This window comes from Lepisosteus oculatus, chromosome 4 (genome assembly GCF_040954835.1).
Source record: "Lepisosteus oculatus isolate fLepOcu1 chromosome 4, fLepOcu1.hap2, whole genome shotgun sequence".
Classification (NCBI taxonomy): domain Eukaryota; kingdom Metazoa; phylum Chordata; class Actinopteri; order Semionotiformes; family Lepisosteidae; genus Lepisosteus; species Lepisosteus oculatus.
The window spans coordinates 20,538,970-20,558,927 of record NC_090699.1 but is presented as its reverse complement, the minus strand read 5'-3'; the positions used below and the strand labels follow the sequence as shown (position 1 = coordinate 20,558,927).

The window sequence follows — 19,958 nt, the reverse complement described above, 5'->3', positions numbered from 1 at the left end:
CTAATTCAAACTAAATGCTATTCATAAAACATTAATTTAATGGCTACATGTTAGTCTTTCATTTTGATTTTGGAATGTGCAGTTTGCTTTTTCCAGTTTCTAACAAGGGGAGGCACACTTAACACTGCATAAAGGTTTTCGCAACATATCCCATAACCCAGATCTTGTCAATTCCGAGAGGCCCCATCTTGCAGCCTGATATACATTCAAACTTATTGTGAAAATGATTCCTGATGCAGGTATAAAACCTGGAGAAAGACACAACAATAGCATGGAAAGGTACTCCCACACGATCTGCCCTTGGAACGGCCTTGTCCTTCGTGGACATGCAGAAATAGCTCATCTTAATACTGTGTGTTTTCAAAAGGAAACTGAGCTGGATAAAATTAAGATTACGTAAGAGTGTTCTCTCTCCAGTCGGAGGTGACTATAAGGAGTTTTCTGTGTGAGACCATATATAAAGCATGCAGTCCGAACCCCCACACTGAATGCATGACATACCCTTTCAATTATACCCCTTGCACTCCAAAATTCTACAATAATGTGTCCTCCTGTAGCACAAAACCAGATGTTCACTTTCAAGTATCTGACTACCTTACTATTAGTTACAGAAATTCCTTCCAATTCACACAATATAGAAGGACAACAAGGCATTCAATGCCTCTAGTTGTGCCCAATTACCTTATTCTAACAGACTGGCAAATAGACTCAGCACTGCCACTGTCATATGAGATCTGTTCAGCTCCAAAGCTACTGTTTAAAATGAGACAAAACAACAATGTTTCAAAGATGTATTAAACTTTCTACATGGCAAGTTTGTTATCCCAAAATACAGTACTAGCCTAGGCAGCATTTTGGCATCTGATATCCTAAATAAGCTTTTAATTCTGTAACCCTCTCAAAGCTTAACCCCATCCCCCCTTGAGAATGTCAAAAGCGGCATTTAATCAGATTTGGTTATAATTTGGACATCTACTGTCTTTCAACAGAAACTCTAGCATTACACTGTTTGTCTCTTTGTTTATCAGGCAATACAAATCATTTGACACTGTCAAATCATCTGGGGTATTGTAGAGTTAGGCTACACATTGCAGTGAGCCATTTAGTGGTGATCAACCTACGAAGTACATTCTCTTTTCATTCTGTCTTGCATTGAAGGAATAAAGAAAACAGAAAACACACAGGTCAGTGATGCATAAAGTGTCCAAGATGAAAAAAATCACTCCACTTGGATCCGTTATTTAATAACCTGATTTTGCAACACCTGGGAACAACTGTGGCGCTTTAAATTGTGTATTGTTTGAAAACCTTAGAAAAGCAGGTTCTCAACCCAGATTGATTGATCAAGTTTGCATTCAATCAATCCAGTTTGCATTCCAGAATTCATTTATAGTTTTATTATTGTAATTAAAGAACAGTTCAGACTGAACTGTCCTGTCCCTTTTTTGTTTACACAGTGAAATGGCAAATATTTCTTTATGACACCTCACTTCATGTGGTGTTTTAAGCTCAACTTGAGTAGACTTGTAATATGAAGGGTTTGGGAGAACAAAAATCTCAGTGTTAAAATGAAAACTGGAAATCCTTGAAATGATTAATTGTAGGCTTGGTTATGTCAGAATAAGTAACCTTTTTTCCAGATATATGGCTACACTACGTAGGATGAAACTAGTCTATTACTCATGTCATTTGCAAATGGTTACAAGATGTTTTCCAGTGGAATCTATCCTCATTTGATAGTTTTAATGCCCATTTTCTAAATTGCACATACAGTTATCAATGGAACAGAACCAAGTGGATTAGCCACATCTTTCCCCACAAGAGAACACAGCCAGCGAAAGAAAAGCATAGTTTTAAAGTTGTACACATTCCGTACTGAGGTTTTCAACTCCTGCTGATAATCTTCTCCTTTTGCATTTCTTAATCATATCTCCTCTGTAGTAGTACACTGTTGAGGTATTACACGTGAAACTGGACTTGGTGCTCTCTAGCATGACAAAACAAAAACAAACAATTCTTTCTGAAAATCTGACCTGCAGTATGAATAAAACATCCAATATAACAACCATTCAGTAAAAGGGGCATGGGCTTACACGTGTATGTATTATGGTGCTAGTAACAGAAAATAAAGCAAGTCAACTTAGCATCCTGTAACACAGGATAGAAGGCTTGAGACATTTTTTAAAAGTTTTTCCTGATTACTCCAAACAGAAGCTCAGAGATGTGTGTGAAAGAAGCCATACTGCAAGCGGATACTCTAAATAATAAACTAGGGCAAAGTTTGTGTTTGTGAGAGAGATCAGCAACTTGAATAACTACTTCCTTTCCCATCCTCTATGTGCTTCTCAGCCTAGAACATTTTTCACTAAAATCACAAGGAGCAGTTAGAAAATAATATGTTCCAATACAACTGTATGTTGAATGGTTAACACAGTGTACCTGTAGTACAACAGTACAGGTCAGAGATAGATTTATCTCATTTAGCTGAAAAGCACATCTTTACAGGATTAACCCTTTTTAATAATTAGGCTGCCTATAACAGACATCACCGCTTCTATATCACATACAGTAATACATAAACCTTTATTGGCTTGTTGTGTGAAAAATAAATGATCTTACCTCACCGCTGTTGGCCCAAAGCAGGCAGTAGAGGATCCTGTGAGGCCGAGAATTGAACACCTCCAGCTCAGCAGTGCGTTCAGTCCAAGACCTGCTCAGTGTTTTACATACATGATACCTCTTTCTGGAAACCGCCGCCCATACTTTTTCTCCTATGTGTCCTGAGGGCAAAGTCCTGACGATGGCTCTCGTGCCAGTATACACTGATTTCTTCACCTCCTTGTTGTTTTTGTAATACCTCCTGACTAGAAGAGTGGAGCGTTCCTTCTTGTTGCGGACGAACTCGCCCGCTGGCCACTCTGCTGCGCCATCGTGCCCATTGCTCTGGGGGCTGCCGGTCTGCTTCAGGCCCGTTCCCACCGGAGGTGGGCTGCCACAGGGGCCGTCAGCGGGGCACTTGGGTTTGTTCTTCCTGTGGCGCCTTTCCAAGCTAGAGTGCCTATCCTCAACCCAGAGGTCACACGTCACGTTCAGGCAGGGCTTCACCACCCATGGTGGGCTACCTCCACAGGCGCTCCTCATGCCCGGAGCCCAGTCCGAGAACCGCGGTGGGCTGGTTCCTCTTGTCCCGAACTGACAGGACACAACTTCATGCCTGACACCTGAATCCAGGTGGCAAGTGTTTCCTACTAAGCAGCTCACCTCTGGGAAACCCCCCGCGAACAAAGAAGCATCAAAAGAGAAGCCCTTCACTTCCAACTGCAGCTCGTTTTGCTGAGGCAAGCTGCTGGACTCTTCGCTAGGAGAGGCCAGCTCCTGGCAAGCTCTGCGAGCTTCCTCGGGATCACATGTCTGACACAGCTGGTTGCAATCGAATCTGCTTGTGCTATCCCTCTGCGTGCAGCTGCAGTGGTCCAGCCTGTCAACGTGTCCGGCGGAATCCGACGCCACAGATTCTGTGTCCAAAAACTTGCGTGCGCTGCGGTCGCGGGCTGCCTCTGCCCTGGCAGGGTGTGGCGGAACAGTGGCCATGGGCTCAGGGCACAGGGAGGGGGCGCCGGCCACTGCCGAGCTGCAGTAAGGGAGACCTCCAGCCAAGTCGCCTGTGTGGTTCTGAAAGAAACTCCTGTCTGCCGTGCTCAAGTTATTTGTGGTCCCAGCTGACAAGGCAGATGCCATTCTCACTTGACCCAAGGCACCGAGCACAGAGACACCAGCGTCTTCAGAGGTCATGGCGACATGCAGGGCAGATATAGTCCTCTGGGTCTCCTCACTCACCTTCATGTCACAGACCATCTAGGGAAAGACTGCCTTGTTGGAAATCACCTTTCAGACCAAGCAGCGACTTTAAACAGCCTGCAGACCCTGCATGCTTGCAGCACATGTGCTGCTAACAAGCAATAAAACTGTTCCAGCTGTGAAACCCAGGCAAGGAAAACCTATCTTCTGAGATGGAAGAATTTCCTGAGTAAACGGCTGCTGAGTGTAGAGTTTGCATATCAATGTTATGTTTTCTGATATGACAGGCAAATTGTTCCTCTCGCGCACAGAGGAACACAGCGTCACCGCAGGCCCAGCTCAGCCCACTTCACTCCTTCTGCAGCGCCTTCCTCTGGGAGCCCTCTGGCACAAGGGAGCCGCTCGCTGAACAAAATGAAACACCAAGTTAGTTCAGCAACAAACCCTTATTTGATTATGTGAGCAACTTTTTTCCAATCAGAGTGACTAGTAAGAGTAAGGTATTGCAGATCTTAAGATTAATACAAATATGTGAAACAGCTGTTCAAAAACACAGAGTCTAGACTTGCACACAATTAGTTAGGTTACGCAGTCAAAACTCATAACATCATTGTCAAGCATGATCAGTTCTAAACAACGTGCTGCTATTTCTTGCATGTGAAGCACAAAAATCTTGCTTGCAATGTATACTTCCGTCTAACAGTGAGCAACTAATATCAATGACAGTTTTAGTACAACAAAATGCACACAAAATACTAACATTCTAAAGGCCGCTAATACTGGGGTGAATTCTTATAGCTACTTCCAAATACTAACAAACCACCTTCTTGACTTTTATCACTATTCCTAATTTATGTTCATGTCCTGCACTGCCAATACACCTACTGTATTATCCTCCTTTCAGCTCAATTACCACTATAAAATATGCAAAAAAGCCTGTTTCAACAAGTACTATTTACAGCATCTGGCAAGTCAAATATCCATTTGGCTTAATATTATGCAAATATTTTGGTATTCCTAAACCTATAAAAAACAACATTATTATGATACAAGCAATAATAATACTAATGGAGAACAAATTATTCCGATCACTTAAAGCTGTGTTGCTCCGACAGACAGCCTTGACAAGGGATGAGTTATGTGCAGGCTTCCCACATGCTCAGCCCTGTGTTCCAGTTCTGAACTGCACGTTCTGTGGGACTTCAGAACAACTGAAGAAACATGTTTACGGCTGTAACTGGACCAAACTGGTTTAGCCAGCTTTCCTGCGGTATATTGACAAAAAAAACTCTCTATACATGACTCTGTGTCCTGTTTTAATAAATACTATTTCCTCCAGCAATTCAATTCCATCAAGGCTATAAGGTACATGCTTCCATCTTAAATTGCACAAGCAATCCATTTCATACCCTCACTACACAAAATTATATTTTTTACTAGAAGAAAATAAATCTCCATGGTAATGCTATCAAATAACATTACTTAACCAACTGATGGTTTAGCAGGTTTTAACTGTACCTGTTAACATTACTGTCTTTTCAAATAAAGCAAAATACTGATCCTCACATAGACAAAATACAAAAGAATGAAGAGAAAAGTAGCTCCACAAAATGAAAACTACGAACCACATCACTGATTAAGAGTCACACACCTTCTGAACGAGTTTATCAAAGAAGCGAGTGTTGTTCATGTCAGACCTCACCAAAACTGGCATTACGGTGTCCCAGGAGTGTGGCTTCTCTTTGCTTTTCACAGAGCTCTGCAGACTATGGCCATCAAGAGAGGCAAGGTCTTCCACTCTGTGGCCCACCTTTGTTTGGCTAACTACTAAACATTAACCTGTCATGTCATAAAGGTGAACTGGCCATCTAGAGAGTTCAGCATAATTTCTTTTCTTGTTTCATGGAATACTGTGCGTGTCCGTAAAGCACAATTGAAAACTTCTAAATCTTTTACAGTTGTATAAATAAAAGCAGTACTTCTCCAGCCACTCACAATATCTCATCAGAAAATAGAAAAGGAACACCGTCAAACACATGACTGAACCCAAAGGTTCTGTCACTCATTCCAAAATGGGCTTTCAAGTGTTAAAATGTGACATAGAAATAAACAAAACCGGGTGGACTGGATTATCTCACTTGGTTCTCTTATTTGGGGTTTCTAACTGAAAGGCAGCCAGGGGGTTTTAATTGAATCCGATTTTAAAGTGTCTTGTTCTCATTTGAAATTGGGAACCCACTGCAGGATGACAACCATGGCTCGTTGTGGCTATGAATATTCCAACACAATCGCTTCCCAAGAAACCCTACAGCTGTCCCAGCAATCACACGTCAGACAGGACCAGAAAAAGATTTTTTTTAAATGCATGAGGGAACAAGAATGTTAGGCCTCTGCAGGGGAAGGCCTTACAGGAACATCACAGCCAAGAGGAAGAAAAAATTGCATTGATTTTCACACCAGTACATATCCCCTTCAAAAACCATGTTTACGCGGGTAACTGTCTTAAAATTAAAATTAAAATTTGCAATGAGTGTTTAGAAATATTCCCACTGGTTTGAACTTTCAGAGACATTTCACTGTCAAGACAACTAGTTTCAAAACTGAAAAATACTTCCTGCCATTAAACACGGCAAATAATTCCTGTGATTAAAAATGCTACAAAATATGAGACTCTTTGTTTATCTTAATACATTGTAATTTTAATTGGGTCAAACCAATTTTCAAAAATCCACCCCATTTCATTTTCGTGCATCAAACTCTTCTATGCACATCAGAATATTAGCTATAGTATCTACCAAGAGGTGACTGTCAAAAATTCTAAAACTCTTAAAGACTCTTATCTTTACAACATAAATTTTAATATGTAATCTAGTTGTGCCCTTATTTTTATTGGGCCAGTTGAATGAGCTCTTTGTTTCTCTTTCATTTTACTTCTGTGTTGTTAACAGCTCCCTGAGGTTTTTAAAAAATGTTTAGAAAACATTATGATCCCCAGGAGTGATCCCCAGGAGAAAAACAAACGTCATGTCACATCTGCAAGAGAAAATGTAAGAAAAGTTTACCAAAATTACAGAAAGAATATCAATTCAAAATAAATAGCAATTAAAACAGACCTACAGTATACAGGTTCCTAGAACATATTGAGAACAGTTGGAAGCAATGAAACACAACAAATTCAAAATATTACTGTACTTCCAGCATGACAAATGACCACCATATGTGTCCGAATTAAGTGAAAACTTGGCATCAAGGTCTTTCTGGAATTATCTGTAACATCATGTAATAGCAGCAGCAGTACCCTAATAATTTCAATAATATTCCAGACATTGCAGAACTTTAGATTTAGTTTTTACTTCAGAACTTTGAAAATGTTTTGCCTAAAAATAAAACACCATATTTTTCAAGCAAAAAAACCTCAAGGATAATGCACCCTTAAAAAGAGAGTAGGCTCAAGATTAAATGTTAAAATATATCACATTATCTGGTGAGACCACTAAATTCTAAATAAATGTTTCTCATTTTTTTTCCCACAAAAGCCACAACCATAAATTAAACCTGATACGCACCATACCCGTCCAATAAAATTATATGAAAACAAAACTGTACAGTACAGGATGACAGGAAATTCTGGATCCAGAAAAATCCAAAACCAGGTAAATAATTTATTTTCTATGCCACAATTAAGGACTGTAAGGGTTAACAGTATTTAGACATGATGCAACAACGTGATTCACCTGAACTGCTGGGAAAGTGATTACAATGATTTATACTTACTGTCTGTTTCTTCTTTTCTCATGACTGTTTTTCGCTTAGTGAATGAACAGACTTAACAGCAAAATAAATCTTTCTGGCTCTGCCAATATCAGCAGACCAGACCTGCTCGCGCTTTGTAAGCATGGGGACACAATCCCCACACACGCAGTCTCACTACACTGTCCAGCACTGCTGTGAAAGCAAAAACGATTATTTTCTTTTTTGCATAAGATCAAGGGATCTGGTTTAATGATTTACAGATCAAAGTTCTTGTTTTTTTTCTTAGGCAACAATGATCCAGATACACACAAATAAATAGGAGCAATTTTTATTGCCCCTCAATTTAGAAAAAAGATACAAGGAGAATGTACATTCAACTAGGCAAATTAAATAATAAAGTCCTAGCTGTGAATGCTATAATACTGTAATACCGTTATTAAGGAGTTCCCTACAGGATTTACCTGGATGCCAGCCATCTCTTAGAGTCAATTCATTCTAAGTCTCTACTAAAACTAAAAAGCTAAGTGCAACAAAACATGTTAGAGCCAAGTACTGTAAAAAAAGTTAACATTTACTACCTTTAGACCAAGGTGGAGAGAAGAAAAGAAGACTATTAAAGGGCTTGGCTCAGGCCTTCTTAAAGCAAGTGTCACATTCATTTTTATTGAGCCCAAACAGACCAACAAGAAGTGTAGCTTTTTTTGTACATCACTACTTTAGTACATCACCAGCACACAACTAATACAGCAGATACTGCAGAGACAATGTGCTGTTTTTCACTTTGGGCTTTTTCCCCAGGAAGGAATATTTAAAAATAACCTGAATTTAGAATCTGCTATCTTTTCTACAGTATGCAAATGATCCCTTTTATTTTATATATATTGTATAATGTACAGAATATCCAACTCTTTTCTGCAGCTGAAAATGACCGTGAAGAATGTTTTTATATAAAAACTCAACATTGCCACAAGCACACACGGAACAACTTACTGATTATAATGCATAGCCAATGCTGTGATCTTTGGACTTTTGTTCTTTTTCTACAAGTACTTATGCAAAGGCGTGGTCAATATTTGAAAACATTCTTCAATTCAGCCACTATGATGCAAGGTATCTTTTGTTTAACATCTTTCCTTATCTACCCAACTGCCATGTATCACATTGCTAGAATCTACTCTGGTGCACCTACCCACCAGCACTTGCAGAGCTGAGAGAAGTTGTTAAATTAGTCCAATTTATAATGAGCTGAGTTGGAATGAAAATCTGCAGACATACCAGTCCTCCAGGAACAGGACTGGACACCCCTGGTGTAGACAAACCCTAACGATTAATACTGGAACACATAATAACTCTAAGACAATAAGGCAGAGAAATGACCCCACTGCAAGGTTTTGAAGGTACCTGCGGTTTTGAATTGTGGTTTTGATGAAAAGATAATTTACTGTAGGTCAAAACAAAAAATGCAATGGACAGAAACTGAAACAGAGGTAACTTTTTCAATACATTATTAGAGACTTCATAACTGTAAAAGCATACTGTTTGATTCAGAAGTATAGTGTAAAGTTGAACTTGATGATGACTATTATGGTCAAAACAGCAAAATGTACATACTTATAAATACAAGTGTTGTTCAGAACACTACACCCGTAGTGGTAAAATAAAATAGACTGAAATGAATTAAACCAACCTTGGCCTTTAACACTAAATAACACACATTGCTCATTAGGGCCTTGTAGGCAGTTTGCATTGTACTGAAAGCTAGCTTGTAGAGCTTGCACCTTCAACAGAGTGCTAAAGAACCCTGCGTCTACAGCTGGCAAAAACTACGCTGTTTCACCTAAATTGCAAAGCACACAGAGGCTGGGGGGCTGGGGATCTCCAGAGGCTGGAGATGGAGATCAATACACACTGTGCTTTAATCTTACTTCTCTTCTAGGTTGAGCTCAGCTTTTCAGGAGTAAAAGCTTTACTGCATTTGCAAAAGGCTGTGAGACACAAAGGCAGATATGTATTATGAGAAAAAGCGCCGGGATGCTGTTTTTATTGTGAAGAATTGCTTTCGATCTCCAAGGTTCTTATTATCCTGACGTAGATTTTACCAGAGGGGGCTGTCTTTTTCTCCATTTACTGTCACTGCATTTCTCCGACACATTTTGAATACTTAAAATCTGTCCATAATTCAGGAGTATGTCATCAGTATCAGCAGTTTCTTTAATTAAAATGGAGAAGAAAGTACCATGCCTTCTGTGCTGCTCTGCTTTTATGTAGACACCTAGCAAATATTTTCCAGAACGCACATAAAAGTCTCCAATTTTGCCAGTTCAAAATATATTTGCAGCACTCAGTAATTGTATTTTTACAACATACTGTACAATAGCGAGTGAAACTTAATGCAAAATAATATTTCCACAATATGGTGTTAGGTGGGGCTACATAAAGACTTTTCAAATTAACTCTAAATTACAATGACTCATAGAGATATTCTGCGAATAAAAGGTTTTAGGTTTATGGAAAAACAGCACATTGAATGCTCTGGCCACCTGGAAAGAAGGTTGAATTCTGAAGCCCAGAAGAAACACACTGCTTAACTATGATTTTTTTTTCAAATTAGAATTTGAAATTATGCCAGAAATACATTGCTTAACCTGACTTACTTTATGAAGAGTGTGGCTGATACAGAGCTAAGAAATGAAGAAATTAATTTAATTTCTTCAATGTTCAGAAAAAAAATGCAAGGTTATTTAGAACCTACAGATTCATCATATAGCATTTGTTTGCAACACTGGAACAGCTAATAACATGTGAAATAACTGCAAATAATAACATGTGAAATATTGAATAATTATCCAGACAAAAACAGAAGCAATGTGCAGCAAAGGGTTAATTAACAAGACTAGAAATCACTGCTAATCAAGCCTCCTCACATAAAACTGGCTGCCAGGGGAAAGGGAAACGGCAATCTAATATTTAGAATTTGATAAAATACTGCAAAAAAAGGATATTTTTTGCACACTATGTAATTTAAAAAAGGACTATAAAAGCTGGATATTGAGAAAATCATGAAATTGAAAAGTGAAATAGTCATGAGGAGTCCGTTTCAAATAGAGGGTAATAAACATATGGAACCGATTACCATGCACAGCCACAGACGCCTTTGGAATTGTACAAATGGGTTCATGAATTAACAGAAGTGGTTTTGGGTCAGTGGGAGGGAGAGGACAGAAACGGAGGCAGGAGAATACATAGACAAAAAGCAAAGACAGTGCAAATGAATCTACTGTATATATCCTGTCCGTGTTGAGAATTATTCTCTTAATCTTGGTTTCCCCAGTTTCTGCCTCCTTCTTTTGTAGAGTACCAAGCTTTGCAAGGAATGACATGAACACCAAACACCTGCCTTCTGGTCTCTGTGAGAAGACACCTCTGCAATGAACACTGTGAAAGCCCTTGGGACTTCAGAGGATTATTTAGTCAGATCATAGTCTGAAACTTTCTTAACAATAAAAGTGAAACTGGATATCAAAGGATGATATGATTTATTGTAATTTACAAAATTCAGTACTGTATTCCTGATACTGCATATACAGATGCAGCCATTCAAAATGGGTGAGGTATTTCGCGGCATACCCCGGTGGGCGTGTCACAGTATCACGCGGTATCACGCATTTCACGTGTGTCACGTGACTAACTATCCGGCGTCGCCTTGTAAAACCGCCAGGGGGAGCTTAACCTCTCATGTACAGCATTTGAGCCTTTAATTTTGAACTGTGTATTACAGCATGTTAATCATCAGTCATTAAAATGTTGGTATATATTATGAAAGCAAGATTGCTCAGTTGGACAGAAGTACACAACCTACCTTAATCAGAAATATTTATGCATCAAAGCCTTTACTGAAGATATTACTAATAGTATTAATAATGGATGACTTTGGACAAGCTGTATACTCAAAGTATAATTTCTTTAGCACATTTGTACAAGCACTTGGAATCTGTCCAAGCCATACTTTGTCAGGCATTTTGTTTTACTTCAACGGGGCATAAAAACTTCCTTGCTTTTAACAGGGCGTTTCATAATTTCTAGCTACGAAAATGATTTAAAATGCGACACCTATCATTCAACTAGAGCTTAAAATATCACAAGGAAAAATACACACCGGTATTCCATTTCTCCCTAAACATTGTAAGCTTCGAAGTCTTTAACTAACGTGATACCGGAGTCAACAAGCATACTTTTAGAATTTGATTAAAAGGGAATATAATATGGAATCGCGTATCTAAAGAATTTAATAACGGTAACATGATCGATATTTGCGATATTTTGAATATATTTTGAATATATCTTCCCTTCTGACAGTGGTTCCTGCTTCTATTGTGTGTGTGTGTGCAACAGTAAATTGTTATAGAGAAATGGAGGCGGGACAGTATGCGTTACAATATAAACATTTATATTGATTTAAATCGTGTTCTGATTTAAATCGCAAACGCGTGTTTAATTATGTGTTTTTTAATCATGATCAGGCTAATGCATTTCTACATTTTCTGTATGAACCAGCTTAGAGGTTCATACAGAAAGACAGCTTGTGTTTAAATTGAGTGTAAGGTAATTTATGCTTCTAAAGTCATGGTCAGTATTGTTGTACTGTGCTGTACTGTGTCACATTATTTTATAGCGTTTTTATTGCGTTATTAAATCCGGTGGCGCTGTGTTAGTTTCCTGACTCACATTATTTAAACTGCGACACTGATCATTCATCTCTAAATAAACTTTATTTTATATAGCATTTTAAGCGAATAGGTAATTAGATTGCTCATAAACCTAATCACTTTTTCTTCATAAACACAGCGTGATTGCTCTTTGAAAATGCTTTTCCTTTATTTTTAAAGTAGGCTCAGATTTCAACTATAGATCGTATTATTATAAACTTTCTTGGAAAAATGTATTTTATGTAAACCATGTTTGCTATTAATTCATTTAGGGCTAAAATACGTTCATTGTCTTCTAATCGAGTCGAGTTGACATTGGAAGCCTGCCACACCCGGACCGTTAACGCATTAGCACGTCAAAGCCCATTGAGCCAGTATTGGCTTTAGTATCCCCCCCTTCTCCCCTCAATTCAATTCAATTCAAGGTGTTTTATTTACATGACAGATGGGTACAAGCAGTGTTGGGTACTGTATGTATATTGTAACGCTTACGGCAGACAGGCACTGTGTAGGAGCCGACGCACCAGAGCAGCGCCTGCAATTTTTATATTTATAACTTAGTTTTTAAAATTAGTCAAGCAATACGAAGCATCTCCTTTTACTTAGTGCCTGAGCATACTGCAACGCGTGTGAAGCCCATAAACGATATTAATTTTGGAACTTAAACATACAGTATATGGCTGGTCTCGGTACTTTAAAGAAAACATACACACCAGTATTCCATTTCTCCCTAAACATTTTAAGCATCGAAGTCTTTAACTAACGCGATACCGGAGTCAACAAGCATACTTTTAGAATTTGATTAAAAGGGAATATAATATGGAATCGCGTATCTACAGAATTTAAAGACCAGACAATCGCAAACTCGTTTTCAATAAAATTATTTTATTCATTCAGCAGTTTGTGAGAGGGACATCCAGCAGGGAGAGACACACACACCGGTTTTCATTGACAACATTGTTTTTTTTTCAATTCCTCTTGTCTAACAGGAATGTTTTGTTTGTGGACAGACTGTTAGACAAGAGGAAAAGACTGCCTCCTCCTACGAAGCATTTCGTTGATCCGATCACGAATTCTTTTCCAGTCGTACGCAGCAAGGGTTGAGAATCTCCGATTCACCATCGTACTAATGGTTTCCCGGAGATTGGGTTAAAAAAAAACAAAAAACATACTAACAACTGTGCCATCCTACTCCTTAGTTAATACATTTTATTATTCATAAACAGTTAACATTGTTAGCAAAATATTTTGAATTATATTTAACCCTATTTTTTCTTTAGTTTTGTATTTAACTTATTATATGATAGTCAGACTTAATGTATATTTGAACAATGAAAATATATTTTTACAAGATTTTACATTAAGCACTTAAAATTAATATGGTTAATAATAGTAAACTGTAACATGCTGTAACAAGATCGGTTACAAGAAGAAAATGCTTTCAGAGAAAATGTTTCAACCAAACTTATTCCCACACACCCCGCCCCCACTACCATTAGAATATACACAAACATTTTAGCGTTTCATTCTGAGCAGAAGACTCTCACACCTGAAGAGTGCTGGCTGTGACGAATTAAACCGGTTTTACAGGTTTCAATCACAGACCATGTGACATGGGACTCAGTAAACTACAGTAACACCGTATTTGATAACGCTTTAAAAACGCTATAAAATAATGTGACTTGGCACAGAACAAGTTTACAACACAGTACAAAGATAAATGCTGACCATGACTTTAGAAGCATAAATTGCCTTACACTCAATTTAAACACAAGCTGTCTTTAGCCCTCTAAGCTGGTTCATACAGAAATGTAGAGATCTAGGCTCAGAACACACAGCTTCATTAGCGAATACATATGCAGGACAACTGGAGAAGACGTTTTACAGAGGATGGATTTTTAGAAACATCCCATCAGACATCCCATCATATTCACAACGTGAAATCTAGAAAATAATATTACGTAACCAAAATCCGCAATATGGAAACAGAACCTGTGTAATTGTTGATAGATGATGTACTCGTAACATTTTTTCAAGACGAACTACAACATTTAAAAAATGACTTGTATGTACTTGATATCTCTAATCAATCCACAGGTCCCAGCACAAAACGAAAGTAAAACGCATACCGTTTCTCGCTTCTTATTGCTCAAAAGTAATTTGACCGTATGAAATGCATAATATAAACCTAGAAACATATACGTGAGCAGTACTTAAGCACTGTAGTATCGGTGTTAAGACATACCTCTCAAATACTGTAAATCAAGTTAAAAATATCTCAAGACCGATTCTGGTCGTAATGAAACCATGCAAGGGAGTTTTTATGTCCGTTGCAGTTCTTTTGCAACATGAATATAATTATATCGTTATTAATTTCTTGAGATACGCGATTCCATATTATATTCCCTTTTAATCAAATTCTAAAAGTATGCTTGTTGACTCCGGTATCACGTTAGTTAAAGACTTCGAAGCTTACAATGTTTAGGGAGAAATGGAATACTGGTGTGTATGTTTTCTTTAAAGTACCGAGACCAGCCATATACTGTATGTTTATGTTAAGATTTCCCTTCAGTGGTAAAATTAGATATGAATATTCAATACTTAAACGGGCACAGTTAAGACATTAAATATACATGTACATATTGTATACAGTACAGTTTGCATACGGTAATATGTTTATGTTACGCGATTAAAAAATAAATAAATAAAACTGGAAGGTCCAGCACCACCATTATGTTTATATGGTTGTTTTTGTTGGTTGGTTGTTATTATGGTTATTAATAATTCGATCTATAGTTGTAATCTGAGCCTAAATAAAAAGAAAAAGCAAGTGATTAGGTTTATGAGCAATCTAATTACTTATTCGTTTAAAACGCTATATAAAATAAAGTTTATTATTAATTTGCTGGACAGAGCGGTGAACATTATTATGCATAAGACAAAGATAACGATCCTGATCAGTTTAGAAATCTGTGTACGCTGTAAGGTTTTTACTTCTTAAACTTTTAAAATACACGTTTTGAATGGAAAGAATCCTCTTCCTGGTATAGCACGCCAGCACGTCTTTTTTCTCCAATCAGAGGGGTGTCAGATGGTGTCAGCCAATCACCATTCTGCGTTGGGTAGCAACGGGTGACTGTTCTCAGGCGGAAGATGTAAACAGCTTAATGTTCGTGTTAAATATTTTTTTTTAATTAAAATTCATTCTATACAGCAATCGCATATTTGGGTACCGTTTCATAAAACTTTCATGCTTAAAATGTTTAGGGAGAAATGGAAGACTGGTGTGTATTTTTTCTTTAAACTACCAAGACCAGCCATACACAGTACAGTTTACATACATACAGTAATGTTTTAAATTAATATCGTTTATGACCTTCAGATGCGTTATGCTCCTCTTCTTTTTATGCTCAGCTACTAAAATTTCCCTTTAGTGGTAAAATCCATATAAATATTCAAAACTAAGCGGATTAAAATGTGCACAGTAAAGACATTAAATGATTCAATCTTTGCACTACCAACCAATGCACCACGAGTGCCCCTGTCGGTCATTTTGGCCAGCCAATCACTTGCCCTGCGGTATGCTCCGGTGCCCCGCGGTGGCTTGTGGGTAGGTTACCGTACCGCGGGTTTTTACCGCGCATTTTGAATGGCTGCATCTGTAATACAGACAATATAATTACTTCTATATCAATATTTGCCCTTTATAATTTATATTTTTATTATTTTGGGGGCTCAGCCTAGTCTCTGAAATCGCTGTTGCTCTACATCCACACATATGGTGCACACTTATGTATTAAACTAAAGCAATGTACTTTCACCATGTACAGTATGGCTTATGATCTTACAGACTTTTCATTAGCTCCAACTTAAAAAATTAGAATAAACTCGCCTGCATCACAAAATATAATCACCTGTGAAACATTTGCCAATTTTATTATTGCAAGCATTTATTTTTAACCCCTTTCTTCTTTTCCACCAGCACATAATTCACATACATTATCAGTCTTTAAACCACAACAGCAGACAGACAACTGGAACAGACAATGACTTAAAGAGAATTTTTAAAACGGTTAAAGAGCCCAGACTACAACAGAAATTTCACTAGTGGGTATCAAATGTCAGCTGGAAAATCTGGAGAGCTGCACAGTAGTGGTGGATGGCTTCCCATGTGGCTGAGGATCTGCGCCTGTGGCTGGAAGGCTGCCGGTTCAAATCCCGCGGCCGGTAGAGGAATCCTACTCCGTTGGGCCCATGAGCAAGGCCCTTAACCCCAGCTGCTCCAGGGACACTATATACTGTAAATAACTGACCTTGTGCTCTGTCCCCAAGCTTCTTTCCCTGTCTGTGTGTCTCATGGAGAGCAAGCTGGGGTATGTGCAAAGACAAATTCCTAATGCAAGAAATTGTATATGGCCAATAAAGTGATCTTATCTTATTCAGGCGTCAGCCATAGTCAGGAAGCTGGGAGTCACACTTGATCCGCCCCACAGGAAAACTCTCAAGACATATCAAGGCAGTTTGTTAAAAAAATCTTTGATAATTTTTTTTCACATTAGAAATATTGCCCGCATTAGTCAATTTCTATTAATGTCCAATGCTGAGTGCTTGATTCATACATTTTCGACATCAAGGCTTGAATCCTGCAATTCTTCAATCTATGGGCTCCCTTACACTATTCTCAGTAAGCTGCAATATGACCAAAATTCTGCAGCTAGACTACTAACTCACACCAGACCCTGGCAGCATATCACTCCTACAGTTAAATCTCTACATTGGTTGCCTATAAAGTCACATATTCAATATAAGATCTTGTTACTGACTTTTAAGGTTCCAAGTAAGGCTCTGATAATCTGGCTCCATCACTCATCTATAACGTCCCACATGTTTGCACTCCCTCTGTAGGCTCTGTTCAGTTGACTGGTCCTCTACCCACTGTCCACACGGCGAAATCTCAGACTTTTTGTTACCATGCCTTTTCTGTCATAGCTCATTTGTTATGAAATGTCTTTCCTCCAACTCTTTGAGAGATTTTAAATGCTTTTCAAATAACCCATCTTTTTACTAGGGCCCATGCCTAATTGTTTTACAGTTTATCCTGTATTTTTTTTAACTTTTCTTTGTTTTTTTTCGTTCTTTAGCAATGTGGACACTTGTTTTTTTTTTAATTATTATCATCATCATTATCATTAATAATAATAATGAATCTCCATTTTAAAAATACACTTTTTCCTTCTACTCCGACAACTGTCCTGAAAAACAGCCCAGCAGACTATCTTGTTGCTACACAACAAGGGAAAAAGATGAGAAGGGTCAGAGGCTAGTTCGAAGAACATCTGAGTGAAACTCACTAGCCCATGTACTTATCCTGACCATGAGTCACCAGGCAATTACTCTGGTGCTTGGCAACAGAGAGGATCAGGGGGAATTCACAGACAGGTTTCAAAGGACTAGCGCTTCCGACATCTAAGACTCTTCTTAAGCAGCACCCACGGAATTCACCAGAAAACTCCAGTTACCCGGGAGACTTCACTTAACAACAAAGGCCAATGCTAAAAATGATTTATAAAAAAAGAAGGGGTGCTGATCTATACTAATCAGCCAGTAAAAGGCTAAGGAGAAACCTTACATCAATTTGGAATGACTGACATCTCCAAAGAATGGATTAACAGAGAACTCTGCATGGCATTGTCTTACTGAAACAGGAAGGATTTGTACACTCCAACTGGCAAAAATAGTCATGCTTTGATTTTTGTCATCTCACCTCACAAAAATGCCCAAAATTCTAGTTTCTCCTTAAAGATGCAAAGCCATTAAGGACCAAAGCTGTTAAAATCTTCTACATGGGAGACTGTTTCTGTACCATTATTTTCAAAATGGGGTAATTTCCTCAAGAGATATACAGGAAACCTTAAAAATTGCATTACCAATAAAAAATGGAAGAATCCAAAAATTATCTTCACAAAAGCCTTACCTTATACTTGGGTTGGAAAGCATGTATACAGAAAAGCTGATATTTGGATTTGTTTTTTTGGGGGAAAACTTGAGTGGGGTATTTACTTAGGCCACTATGATTTTTTTTTTCATTTTCTAATATCTGACTCCTACCCTTCAAAGGATCATATTTTAAGATAAGGGAATAGTTTTTCTTTTGCAAAAGCCACTTTCTGCAGGGCGTATTTTACTTAATAAGGTATACATATTGTATAGCATTAACATATTTAGGCCTGCACCTGTGAAGAACAATAAATTCACTAGTAAACAGTACTTAACCATAATATGCAAATAACCCACAATAACAAAACACTATGTTCATTTCCCAGCACAGTGAGCCCATCAACACAGACTCCAGGTTATATTCAAGACTGACATTTTTGCAGAAAGCAGCACTCCAGTTACATTGGATCTAACACAGATATGAGTGAAAATCCAAATGAACAGGCCTACCTTTAGTGTTACTATTGTTCACATCTCACAGCAATGCTCAATCAAAATAGTGTTCTTGATTTAACATACTTCAATATAAAACTCCCTGCCTAGCATCCCTAAATGTAGTCTTAATGCATAAACTGATATAGGCCATCCTTTACAACTTGCCTTATAAAACAATGTGACGAGGAAATTTAAATTATTTGCAATGCTCAATGCACAATGTTTCTTATTATGACATGAGAAGTCTTTAAGTCTTGTTTTTTCTTGATATGCATTCTTAAATAATTTAAGTGCTTATTTTCAGTTTTTATCTTTTGAAGTAATTGCCAATATCTAATAATTGCTCATTAAAACATGAGTAGGATTGCTAAGTACAAAAAGATGATGAAATAAAGCACTTCATTCAGTCTTTTTAGGGGAATTTCCTATGTGATAGAGAAGGCTATTCACTTCATCCTTCTCACGATCATGTAGTTCTGTTCTCTATCAATGCCAGTGAAGAAAGTGACTTTCCACTTTGCCTCAGATAATAAAATGAAATATTTTGAGAAAAGCAATCATAAACTGCTTTTCATATGTAGTGCTGTAAACTTTGCAGCACAAAACCCTGTTGCCCACTCCGGTAAAGCATTAGTAAAGGCAGTAAACATTTCACATTGTCGGAAACATGTCATCAATGAGCTGCTGATACTGCCCAGAAACTGATCCACACCTTTGTTGTTTTTAAAAAAAAATAAGTCCATCCCTCTTTTATCATCACAGAAAGCAGGACAGCAGCTCAGAGCTAATATGGTACGCAGACTGCAGTGAACGCATGTCACAATAAATCCCTTTGAGAGACGGCTTCATATCTGAAGAGGTATAGATCATCACTTGTCCCTTAAGGTACCTCACAGTTGAGGGGAAAAAACATCTGAATTTTAAAATAGGAAGACACAAAAAGCAGCTGCTAGAGTAAAGAATAAGATGTACTGTATTATTAACAAAGCTAAGTGCCCAAGAGATATCAATATTTCAGATGACTTTTGCCTGGGTGTATGATCTGATATTCACACTTGCTAACAAATGTAATATTGGAGCACAACAAAATGCTAAGAAGATTTGATATGAACAGATACTGTACTTCTGATTCTTATTATTTCTTCCATGTCTGAGTTTTTGTGAAGAACCTTAACCCTCCATACAAAATTCAGCTGTTACTGCATAAAAATGTGTGGCACCTGCACCGTAGTATAATTATACATCTTGCACATACTGTAAACAGATGAA

At 37.9% G+C, this 19,958-nt stretch overlaps 1 protein-coding gene across 5 annotated transcripts in view; it reads right to left on the bottom strand.

Annotated features, from left to right (window-relative positions):
* The window catches only part of plce1 (phospholipase C, epsilon 1), a 119,481-nt gene that overhangs the window by 96,355 nt on the left and 3,168 nt on the right, over window positions 1–19,958 (bottom strand). For all 5 annotated transcript variants that reach the window (XM_015346361.2, XM_015346364.2, XM_015346365.2 and 2 more), the window contains exon 2: window positions 2,620–4,203. In XM_015346361.2, coding sequence (XP_015201847.2) covers window positions 2,620–3,855 — 1,236 coding nt within the window. In that variant the 5' untranslated portion in view covers window positions 3,856–4,203. The remainder of the gene's footprint in view (window positions 1–2,619; window positions 4,204–19,958) is intronic.